Source organism: Fistularia commersonii, chromosome 15, assembly GCF_037954325.1.
Source record: "Fistularia commersonii isolate RoL2024-O1a breed Wild chromosome 15, RoL_Fcom_v1.0, whole genome shotgun sequence".
Taxonomy (NCBI): Eukaryota; Metazoa; Chordata; class Actinopteri; order Syngnathiformes; family Fistulariidae; genus Fistularia; species Fistularia commersonii.
Window position 1 is genome coordinate 15,243,458 of NC_141298.1, and position 13,226 is coordinate 15,256,683.

General features: G+C 40.7%; 1 protein-coding gene across 1 annotated transcript in view; it reads right to left on the reverse strand.

Moving 5' to 3' along the window:
- The window catches only part of opcml (opioid binding protein/cell adhesion molecule-like), a 445,832-nt gene that overhangs the window by 63,897 nt on the left and 368,709 nt on the right, over nucleotides 1-13,226 (reverse strand). Inside the window, exon 4 of the mRNA XM_086160104.1 lies at nucleotides 9,999-10,124. Within this exon, the coding sequence (XP_086016230.1) occupies nucleotides 9,999-10,124 (126 nt within the window). The remainder of the gene's footprint in view (nucleotides 1-9,998; nucleotides 10,125-13,226) is intronic.

Sequence of the window (13,226 nt, forward strand, 5' to 3'; positions counted from 1 at the left end):
TTTCCTTTCCTTCGTATGCGTTTAACTCCGGTGCACCGTGCTCAACAGATTTGTACTTTTGAAGAGAAAAATACAGCAAATGATTGGCACCTAAGTAAGGCCTCTGACATTCTTGGAGAAAAGTCAGGCTACCGCATGTCGGGTGATCTTGGACCTCGGCCTTTGTCGAACGCGGCCCCCGTGTTGCCTCTCATCGTTCCCAGATGGCTAATTGAGCTTTCTGATGGCTTATGGTGAGAGAAATCCACGGTGGCCGGTCGGCTTCAGCACATTAGCTCATGATAAGAAAGACCGAAGTGCTCAAAAGACAAAAGCCCGTTCTGATGACCTTATTTTTTAGCGTGATCTCATCTGCTTATCCGCCATCGGAATTATCGCCGGCTATATGAGGGAACCGCCCCGATCGAAAATGGTCAACAACAACTGCTGTATTAATGTCCGATTTGATGTTTTGATTTACTAATTTAACGACAACTGCAATCTTCTGCTCTTTTTCATCATTTCCCATCACGCCAGTACAAAAATGCTTGTGATAATAGATAGCTAGTCGGATTGCGATGCGTTCAAAAGCAGCTTTCTCTTTTAATCCAAAGGCAGACGCCTCAAGGCGAAGAAACGGCACACTGTATTTTGTGCAAAATCTTTAACATCTGTTTAAAAAAAAAAAAAAAAAACCCTTGTCCTAATATAAAGTTGATAATAAGCTTAACGCTCAGCCTTGCCAACTAGGGTAACTTGTTTAAACCGATGTTTGCAGAATGAATAACGAATCTCCTTCCTTTTGCATGAAATGTCCTCTTAAATGAATAAGTACGTGTATTTTATTCATTTTACTTGAGGTATTCAGATGCAATAAAGTATTGGAAGAAGAAAGATCAAGAAGTGAGAACCGCCCAAGAGCTATGGTTTACTTCCCCCTCTCCGGTCAAACAATACTTTGATCGGATATTCTGGTCTTGATTTACAGACGTCCACGCCAGCTGAGATGTCTGGCTCCCCTGCCTATTCCTCGTGTTGATAGAATTCTACCATGGAGCTGCACAATGCTGCAGTATTAGAGTACGTGTTGCTTTGTTATTACTTTAATATCGCAAGTGCGAGAAGTCTCCTGTCTAAATAATCTCAAGATCACTCATCCCCTCCGGTTTTTGATAAATCCGGACGGGCCTGGTTGGCTTCGGCCAAGTAGCGACGCAGATGTCGGGGCAGCTGAGAGTTTAGAAGAGCATCGCCGACCGCCGAGCCGGCGGCGAGACCGGTTGACCCTGGACTTTAGCGAGATCTTTGATTTGCTCTTAAAAGCGCGAGAGAAAAAGTGGCGTGAGGGTAATGTCTGAGCACAATTTTTACACATGCAAAATTATACCAAATCAGGCACCTGCCTGCTTGAGTCAGCGGGCAGAGCCAGTGTGTTCATTATACTGAGAGGAAGTGGAAGATTTTAAGGAAAATGATGTTCCCTTCATTCTGGCTGAACACCATTATGAATGGATTTAAAAAAAAAAAAAAAAAAAAGAGGTTGACGATGAATGGGTATGTCCAGTATTTTTCAGGGATGTTGTTTTTTTGTCCTTGCACAAACTTCCTACGGGGTAGATCTTTTTTATTATTATTGTATTTTTGAATTGAGGAAACAATTGTACAAGGCATTGGAATAGGTGGAAAAAGTAATGTTCTGAGGATTTAATCAGATTTCTCCATGGTTTGGATTGGTTGGTATATTTGCTCAAATGTGGCTGTTACGACAAAATGGAGGGTTGGTTTTTAACCATCCTGTTTCGTACCTGTACCTGTGCACAGCGAACGACTCCAAACGTATGTGTTTGCACATCCCTGCAAAATGTGCCTTCACACTCCACCTCTCTGTGTGCCAATAAACTCCCACCTCATTCAGAAAATGACCGGATCGTGTTTTCGATGGAAATATTTATCCGCCACAATTTCCATTCAAGCTACTGACCACAGTGCAATAGCCAAATTAGAGGAACATATATTTATAATACGCCTGTATATACACATAATTCAATGGCTGGAATGCAAAACCTCCTATATGGAAAAAAAACACTTTTTTCAGGAAATGAAAAGACGTTTCATTTGATTATAGTATGGTCTTTGTTAAAGATATTCAAGAATATTCTATTGTTCACAGAATATATTTCTATGTTATAATTCAAAAATACATAGCATGTATTTTTACCACTGACAATGCAATTTTTTTCCTAATTTTTCCTGCTTCATTGTGCACATAGGAGTTTTGTCATGTGACATTTACGTCAAAAGAAATTTATGTCAAAAGCTATCCCATTTCTCACCATTCAATGCAAAAACCCAAAATCGAAAAATTTGCAAATAAGGAGGTTTTGCATTCCAGCCATCGATGTATCATTTTTAATCGATCCTCACTATCAACAACTAATATTCCCAAAAAGATTATAAAATGGGCTCAAGAAGAAATAGTTTAAATTTAGAAGCAGATAGAAGTTTCCGACGGGAAATAAAGACATCGTCTTCAATCGGCGGCAGGCCAATCACGCGCGAGTCTGGAAAACCCTGCTGCTTTTCAAAGGGGGGGAATCTGCGTGAACGCTGTCAGAGTGACCCGTGATCCTCTGAAGGAGACTCCCAAAGAGCTCGGAGGAGCAGCTGTCGATGCTAACAGTCTGGGACGGGACACACATCTGTTTGCAAAGACTCCTGACCCCAGGGTCTTCTGTCAAGCAAGTCGAGAGCAAAAGAAGAGTGCATTACGTTTGGGACTTTTTTTTTTTTCCCCCCTCCAAAAAAAAAAAAAAAACAACCTAAATAAGTCAAAAAAATTCAATAATGAATATTGGCTAGTAATTCATAATTCAATAAATGTGTTCTTTTCCAGGGAATGTTGAAATGCAATGGATACAAAGGAAAAGATAGAGCAGAATAAAAAGAAAAATGGAAATGTATGTGAAGCCGGAAAAATACCCGAAAAATGTAGAACTTGATAAGATAGATATCTACCTATCTATCTATCTAGATCTTAAAAGATCTATCTATCTGTGTGTGTTCGTGTGTGTGTGCACGCTATCAGACTGATTTTTCACAGTGGCGTTTGGGTGTGATGTTTCGCTGAATCTCCCCCAAAAAAAAAATAAACGGAAATAAGTCAATAAAATGTAATAATTAATATTGGCTAGTAATTCAATAATTCAATAAATTTGTACTTTTCCAGGGAATGTAGAAATGCAATGGATAAAAACAAAAAGATAGAGCAGAATAAAAAGAAAAATGTGAATGTATGTGAAGCCAGAAAAATACCAGGAAAATGTAGAGCTCGATAAGATAGATATCTACCTATCTATCTAGATCTTAAAAGATCCATCTATCTGTGTGTGTTCGTGTGTGTGCACGCTATCAGACTGATTTTTCACAGTGACGTTTGGGTGTGATGTTTCACTGACATTTAAAATGACAAATTGGCAATTTACTCATGGCATTTCCCCCCGTCCCCATACACCTGAAAACAATCAAGTTCATTTACTTCATGGAAATGAGGGAGAAGAAAAGTAATTAACCAATTAGTTTGTTTTTGTCAATCAACATACTATATGTGTCAGGTGATGACGATAAAATCAAAACACGTCTACTTTATTACACAGAGCCGACGTACTGACCGTCATTGCGATCCGTCAGAAAGACTGAATTGAATTTTGAATCAATAGTCATCATCATTATCATGAAACAATAATGTTAAGCATTTTTTATTTTATTTTTTATCCTTGTTGGTGTCACTCCACTCGCGTCATGTTTATTTTTGTCATTGTTTTTGTCACTCTGTTTCTGTTTCTTATCCTTCTCGTCATTTCGATTGTCAATTCTCCCCCTTGCTGTCTTTATTTTTTTTTCATTCTGTTGTCTATTCTTATCCTCTACTGTCTATTTATTTGTGGATGCCTTTTGCTATCTTTTAATTGTCTCTTATTTATATTTATACTTATTGGTATTGTCATTGTTGTGCTACTGTGACAAAAGAATTTCCCCTATGGGGATCAATAAAGTATATCCTATCTTAAAGTGCTGTACAAACCAGAAAAAAATGAGTAGTTAACAATAAAAAGTAAAAAATAAAAAACCATTAATTTATCTTGTATTCATTCAGAATTGTGTCTTGCACATATCCTGCATATCCTTACAGGAAAATAGTGATTTAATAAATAAAAAAAAAACAAAAACATAATATTAATAATAAAATAATGCTAAAAAATAATAAATTAATTATAATAACAAATAATAAATAATAAACTAATAATAAAATAACAATAGAAATAATAACGATAAAAATAACAATAATATCAATAATGACAATATTATTCTCATGCTTATCCTAATTTTGAAGGCGTGATACATCTGACGGAAATATTTTAAAAAGAAGCCGAAGTAAAGCATTCTCTTGTCACAAAACAGTAGTTTGTTTACATTCGGACAGATGTTTTATACAGGAAGACACGTCGCAGTGGTAACCGATGCCCGGAACAAGAAAACCAAAAGTCGGTCTCAGCACTTTAACACATGTCACTCGATCTGCGGTAATTTGAAAACGAAAAGCAAAAAGTGGCATCTGACATGCAATTAGACACTTTACATTCACAACCAATTTACTTTAATGAGTCTTAATGGTTTGAAGGGATCCATACCGACTCTCCCGCTTGAATAAACTATTTTCTCCCAACCATATATCTTATAATCTTGTCGTGGCCAGCAGCCAGGCTTTCAGTGGCGCTGCTGAATAATTTATGTCGTCCCTGCAGACTTGAAATGGACACGTTGCACAAAATAAAGGTGACGCTTACATTGACAGGGTAGATATATTAAGTAAACGACTGAAGAAGTGGCACATTTATGGGCTGAGACTCTTAACACTTGAGTCGCCGGCTTGACAAGAGGATTTATCGTCACGTGCCGGCTTTGCAGTCGCAGATTCATTTCGAGATATCATATTCATACGTTCAATTGTCGCGCGAGACGATACCGGCCACTTGTTTTATTATTGTCTATGTTTATTATTGAAAGTGTGTTTATATAGCTCCCTTGTCACCGCGGCCATAAACAAATGATTTTAATCTCGATGAGCCTTTTAACAAAAGTGTGTGGGGATTTGCTTTTTCACAATTCCATTTTGCGACGATTGGAAGTGAGCGAGAAAAAAAAAACAACAAAAAAACAAATATAGTTTTAGTAACAAATTCACCGTTTAGAGTTACAGGCGCGCTGACTGCCAATGAACTTGTCTGTTAAAAGCCTTGTTTCATCAATGAGCTGATTTCAAACTGAACTCCCTGGGAATGTTGATACGTTTTATTCAATACAAGTGAATAAATCTCAAGATCATATATTTATAAAAAATATATTCATATTTACCCCCCTACCCTTGAGCGCAGGAGGTATAGATAATGAATGGATAAGTGGACGGACGTATACATATATATTTCATTTACCGCTGTTGCATCAAACAACAACTTGTTTTTTTTGTTTTGATTAGTTTCCTGTCGCTTCCTTTCTGCAATTTTATCCGTCCGGTTTTATCTTTCAAATTCATACCGTGCAAAATGCGACTCGCTTCTCCGCCTGTATTTGCCTGTCAAACTCATTTTCACCGAGGGCCACATCAGCGTAATGGTTGCCCTCGAAGGGCCACATGTAACGGTAACAGTGTAAATGTAACCAAATGTAATGTCAAATAAATGTAACTCCTCCTTAATGTTAAATAACTGTGAATGTGTTACTCATTCAAATCCAAAATATGCATTTTCCATCTTTCCTGAAACAGCCTTCCATCTGCATCAACTTTCTCCGTCTGGACATTTAGGGATCATTTGTATTTTTCATTTCCACTTAAAAATCGCATCGATGTGGCGGGATGCCATCACTTTGTGGGTAACATGAATTGTGGGAAATGTAGTTTATGGTCAATGCAAATGTTTGACTTATTTATTCTAACACAATCAGACCTTTCAAGACGTTCTCGTGTGCCACGTTTGGCCCGCGGGCCTCGACTTTGACGCGTGCGACCCAAAACAAATAATCCTTGGAAATAACGTCGTACAATGTATGTCATCCTCGTTTGTTTTGTTTTTTCTTTTCTTCGAGGAACCCAGAGAAGTAACCGTGACATTTTATGCCCGTCGACAAACTTCCACAGTCCCCCCCCCCCCCCCCCCGTGAGCCGGTTACGCTTGTCATTCCGGTAATGAAAGATGAGACATCTTGCTGCATCAGCTCGTACGACCGCGCCTGTCCCCGACCGTGACAGGCTGAAATGATATGCCGAGGAAAGACAACCAACAAACAGCCAGGTAGCTACATTGCAGATTTCAGCCTCCAGAAAAGTGGTTTAACTCAGGGAGAAGGCTGCTCACTTAAGTGCTGTACTAACAGACACAAACACTCTCCTCTGAGGGAATAGTCCATTATCTCTGGTGACAAACATGAAAAGCAAGCGGTAAGGAGCTAGTTGGGAAAATGCCACTCCGCTGGAAGATTCTGACTGGCAGCGAGAATTTCTTCGGCTGGCCAAACATCTCCTCACATAGCCTTGCTTTTCATTAGTTTTCAACTCAGAGAAATGTCAAGTAGGGGAACCTATTATCCCCCTTGTTGTCAGTATACACACACACACACACACACACACCAGTACACCATGTACCGGCATTCTCTCCCCGTATATTACATTTCAAGTGTGATTCCATTGCTTAATTTGCCCCCGCTGCTGTCGCTCTGCATCAGCTCCGACGTGGAACTGAGGAGTGACTCCCTCTTTCTTCCCACACTGCTGCGGCAATTTCAAGCCATGTGACAAAACTATTGACTGGTGTCTTCTGATTTTGCTCATGTGAAACAGAAAGGAGTGTTGCTGACAGGGTCTCTAATAAAATCATGCGGTATATTTCTTCTCCGGCGCGTCTGTCCTCTGGTTTCTCTCACTTCCCACTGAGCTCCAGTCTTTCTGCTATAATGAACACATGACAGTGAACGGCGGCGGATGCGTGAATAGGATTTTATTTTTCCAGCCCGTATTAGAGACGGGTATATGATACGATAATATTACACTTAAAAGTGTGAGGATGAGTAAATACCGCGCAAACAATCGGTCCCCGCTTCTCCGCTCCCTTCAGGGGTCGCCACGGCGATCCATCTTCCTCCGTCTAAAACCTCGCCGCCGCATTCTCTCACACCACCTCGCTTCCTGTCCATTTTCCCTCGATCCATAAATATCCTCCTCGGTCTTCCTCTCAGCCTCCCGCCTGGCAGTTCGATATAAATTTCCTATCCCTCCTCTGCCCGCGTCTAACCCGTCTCGGTCCGGCCCTTTGATTTTATCTCCAGAACATCTAACGCGCCGTCCCTCAGACCGACTCCTTCCCGATCCTGTCCGTCCTCCTCGTTCCCAAAGAAGACTCAACATCTTCATCTCTTCCCGTCTTTACCTCAAATACCGAAAGGTATTTTTAACTCACACGGCGTCGCCGGTCTCGCCGCCCATCTCACACTGATCCCAAAATCAAGTCGCGATTATCTTTGCTGTTTCAGCTCCATGTTGGGTAATAGTTATAAGCAGGGGGCTCGGACACGCGGCCCTCTGGACAATATTTTGTGTCCCCCTGCTTGAAATTAAATCTTTGTGTTGGTGCATCTGGGGGTTTTATACAGTGGGTTTAAAAAAAAAAAAAAAAAAAAAAAAACAGGCGAGGAAAAAATGAAAATGGAATTTTGCAATGTATTTTTTGCTTCAAAATTTTATTTTATTTTATTTTTTCTGAAAAAAAAAAAAAAAAAAAAAAAAAACATCTAGTGACATTGTTAAATCAATATTTTCTTTTCTTATTTCTGTAAAAAACACAAAAACAGCAAAAAGGGCAAAATTAAAAAGATTGATTTAATAACCAGAATAGCCACCATTCGCCTTGCAAACATTATACCTCCTCTTATGCATGCTACCAATTAATTTTCTAATAAATTTTAGTGACAAATTTTCTCTTTTAACTCAACAAAATTTTGAGGGTGTCATTTCATCAATTATTTTATTTAATATTCATTTTTAATGTTAATGTATAATATTTTAATTAATTTTAGATAATTATAATATTAAATTGTCATGTATTTTTTTTAAAGGAACAATTCATTACATATAAAGATTTTTATAATTTACCTGTTTACCTTCTTTACACTAAAACAAACAAAAAAATTGGATTTAGTGTTACTTCTAGATAATTATTTTACTGGTCCAGCCTCCTTGACATCAAACTAGGCCGTATGTGGCCCCCGGACCAAAATGAGTTTGACACGCCTGCTTATGACAATCTCCTTTCTAATGTTTATTTTCTTTTTTCACATTTTCTCGGTTAATCTTTGAACTCTTGTTCATATTCATTCTTTCACTATCTACCACGAAGGGATTCGGGAGTGATGGAGCCTAATCCTGCGTTCACCCTGGAACGGGCCAAATATATGTAAACAAGCAATTTCACACGTCAATATTTCAATATTTACATGTTTTTGGACTGTGGTAGGAAACCACTGCGCCGATGTTCATATTTTTAAGACATTTGCCGATGAGGAAAAAAGTGAGTAAAATAAATAGTTGTCTTCTTTTTTTCTGGAATTACAAGCAAAGTTAAATGAGCCTCACTTTGTAAATCCCTGCTGTTGTGGAACAATTCTCGCATTAGCATAGAAAGCTTTCGAAGGGAAGTAAAATGCAAAGCTCACATCTCAATTCCCTGTCTATAGGGTAGCTATAAAAGCACACATGTCGATGCAAACACACCCACACACACACACACAGACCACAGTGTTTGCATGCAAGCCTCTTGCATGAGTTGCCTTATCAATTTGTTTTGTCAGTTATACTTATATACTCTATTAGGCGCCAACCAAGCGCCGTTCTGGAAACTATAAATCCTGCCTCGGACTGAAGGAGGTTGTTACTGACAGTTAGTGTAAAAGGTACCATCTGGCTCGTAACTTTATGTCCGCCATTAAAGCTGTCCTTACTGGCTGTGCGGTCCTAATAGTAAACACATTCGAAGAACATTGCGAAATCGAAAGCGTGCACGAACAACCGCGAGGGAAGTTGTCAGCGGTGAGTTGAAAGAAAGGCTGATCTTCCAGAACCAAATTCTGCCGGTTGTAGATAACAATGGGGGAGGGAGAGAGAGGAACAGCTGGGTTGTAAGCATTCATGTCATGTTGGAGGCTGAACATCTGATCCTATAGAGAAGCGGTGCATGACTCACGCTGCTGAATGCACAGTGGGAAGCACAGCGCCGACACAATTAGAACACAGAACACACATGCGTGAGCAACCGGCACATCTTGGCTTTCCTTCGCCGCCGTGGGAAGCCAACAAAACACTGCAGACACGACCCGAGGTCTCGAGCCAAATAACGACAGATTAAAGTTGGGTGTTGTCGGGCCGCGGTTTTGCCTCGTTTTGACCCACTCCGTCGCACCGTGCTAAGAAAACAAGGCATTAATCACTTGACGATTCAAATACTCTTAATGCTGATGTGAACACAAAAGCGAGATTTATATCCTGCTGCTTGAAAGCAGATGCTCCGTGTGCAGGCAAATAGTCACGCAGACACATTGTTAGGTTTGTGTTTGAGTGCGTGCTTGTGAGAGAATATCGATATCAGGCACACACACACGTGTGGGAGGGCTGGTACGGTCACCTGTGCACTGAGGCAATGCTGCTGGAGCTTAGCTTAAAAAAAATAAAATAAAAAAAAAATAATAAAAAATTGTTGTATGAAATTTCTGATTATTTTTGACGGATGGGGAAAAAAAAAAAAAAAAAAAAGGTCTTAAATAGTCCACTATTTGCAGTTCCTGCATGGGTAGATAGAAATAACCCTCATTTACATCTGGATTTGTTATCTCGACCGGTTTCCACCGGTTGAATGGTACTTCCTGTCTAGGCAACGGCGTCCCGCAGCACTTGCAAGCGACAAAATCTGGTGACTCACCCCTCGGCGAATGGTGCTTCCATATGATGTTGGCCTCGGGTCGACCCACCGCCAGACACATGAGGTTGACGTTGCTCCCCTCGTTCACTGTGATGTCCTTCGAAATGTTTGTGATTCTGGCAGGTACTGGGAAGGAGGAGGGGGGGGGAAGACAAAAATGATGATGGATGATTTTTTGCTGAACAGATGACATGTGAGCAAAGGGCTCGCTGTACCGCGTGATTAGAATAGCGATGAAGATAAAAATAACTCGGGCTATGGGACTCAATTAGATGACAAATCTGACAATTTTCTGCCAGGCCGTGGTGTTATACGTGACTGATTTTCTTCATTGTGCATCACCGCCGCAGTCCTCATTCGACAAGCATGCAGACCGATATGGAATAAGACATGATTTCATCACCCCGGACCAGACAATACGCATGTGTGCGTTTGTGAGCGATTGGAAAACGCAGCTTTATTTTGGAGTAACGATACATTAAAATCAATTGCACTTTTCATTCAACCAACATATAAACAGTTACATTATATTACATTACATTTGGCAGATGCTTTTATCCAAAGCGATTTACAATAGAGGACATAAGGACTGCAAATAGCACTTGCAAATACAAGAAGCACAGGAAATATACAGAACAGTAAGCTTGGGTTAGTGATTTTTTTTTTTTTTTTTTTGACAAAGACGTACACAAACATACACACACACACACACACACACACACACACACACACACACACACACACACACACACACACACTGCATAGCCTAAACCGTGTAAATCCAGTGTCTGGCAGGGTTTGAAACAACTGTGGCTCACAGATTCAAGTTAGAGGTTGCCCCACTAGTAGGTTAAGCATGATTTGAAACATAAATAAAAACAAAATATCCGCTTATTGTCTTATCGAAATTGCGAATGTCGAAATTTGTGTAAAATGATCTCCTTTACGGGAGAAAGCATTAACCCGTTTATATCCCGATGGCCTGTGGAGCCTCTGTGCAAGGCGCTAACCGGGCCGTCAGGAGCGACCTGGCGTTCAGTGTCTCGCCTGAGGAAAAGTAGGCATGCAGAAAAAGAGGAGGCGGGAATCGAACTGCCAACGTGACACGAGATAAACACACATAAAAACTCTCAACCTCCTGGATTCGGCGTTTCGAGTATTTTTGCCAACACGACCCCTTCATCGTATTTGTGGAATATGTGCATGATAATTTTACAGAAAAATCAAGATGCTCCATATAGTTTGGGACCCATGTTGGAACTTGGTGATAGATATGTATTTATTTATATCTTTTTTTTTTTCTTTTTTCCATCAACAATTATTTCCACTGTGAGGATAGGAAGCGCCAACGGGCGGCGGTGATTCAACTAACGGGTTGCCGAAGCCATTTAGCAGATGCAGGGCAAATAATATATTCAAGATAAAGTTATATAAGGCTGTAGAACATAAATAACACAGTGGTTTTGTTTACATAACGATTCTGTTTGAAGATTTTCTTGTAATATCGCATAATTAAAATGTGCAATCTATTTTGTTTGAATATTATCTTAGTCACAACCTCACTGCCCTCATCATTAGATGCCAAACTTGTCTTGCTTGTGTCTGCAGAGGGTCTCAGTCATCAAGGTGACGGTCTATTCTTGTCGAAACCTCCTTGTCTCTGCGACTGGACTTGAATTTCTTCATTTGAAGATGTTTGGGCCGTCATCCCAGAGGCTTCTTCGGTTCTAATGACCTGTGGGGAGTTTCTGAATAAAACTGCCAGGTTTTTGGGCGGGTCTAGGTTACGGTAGCTTGTTATGTAAATGAAAGACTTGATCTGCAGAAAATAGGTCTAAGTGGGTTGTTATGCTAATGGGGCGGTTGTTTGTTGGAACAAAAGAGCAACTTTTGTGGTATTACTTGGATTGGAATATGGAAAGATAAAGCTAAATGAAGAGGTGAAACCTGTTGGATCGCATGAACTGACGCTCATGTGGACGTTACCAGGCGCTGCTTCTGGTGGTGGATCTTTCCTGGTCCGGACGGACCTGGTCCCCGTGTGCTAATCCGATCCCAGTAGGGACCCCTCCTCTCAGATATGTTTTTTCTGTTTTGACAAAGATGTCTTCTTTGACTCCTCTCTCAAACCGTCTGTCTTCTTTATCGTTTCTTCTTTTTGAACGACACCCCCATTTTGCACAACAACCCCCTTAGACCAGTGGTTCTTAACCTGGGTTCGATCGAACCCCAGGGGTTCGGTGGGTCAGTCTCAGGGGTTCGGCGGAGGTCAAGACACACATTGGTGATGACATCACTGGCTGCAGGTGATCACGCTACATAGCTTGGCCTATCCGTGCGGCAGGGATTTTGGCGCGCTCAGTTATAGTAACTTGTGACGGTCGTGATGGTACGTCATGTGATTTCTTTCTTAATATTTTAATCCCTTCATAGTAATTATGTCGGGCAAAAAAAGAAAGCGGTCGGAAGAATACGTACAATACGGATTCACATGTATGACGGAACGTGATTGGAATCGATGTCCTAACTGCATGATTTGCAAAGACAAGATGAGCAATTCTAGTCCAGCACCGGCAAAACTAAGGGAAGGCTTCCTTCAGCTGCATGGAGATGGGAACTACAAGAACATAGCGCTTGCTGAATTCAAGGTGAAGGGAGCCAGATTCCATGAAAAGGCTACTCTGCCTGTTCTTTGTACCCATCAACGAAACGATCCTCGATCCAATAAAGAAGGTTCGGTGAATGCGCATGTAAAACAGGTGGGGTTCAGTACCTCCAACAAGGTTGAGAACCACTGCCTTAGACCCAGTTTCTGCAGATCTACTCTTTCATTGACACAACAAACCACCGTAACCCAGACCTGCCCAAAATCCTGGCAATTATATTCAGAAACTCCCCACAGGTCATTTGAACCGAAGAAGCCTCTCGGATGAGGCGTGAAACAACTTCAAGTGAAGAAATTCAATCCCAGTCGCCGAGACAAGGAGGTTTCGACCAGAATTGACCGAGACCTGGATGACTGAGAACCTCCGCAAACACAAGCAAGACAAGTTTGCTCATCCATTTCTGATGTCCAAGCGACGTCGGCAGCCTCGAGGTGACGGTCGAACCTTCATCTCAGAATGAGGGCAGCGAGGTTGTGACCAAGATAACATTTAAAGAATAAAAGATTGCACGTTCTAATTATGTGATTTTACAAGAACACGTTCAAACAGAATCACTACGTAA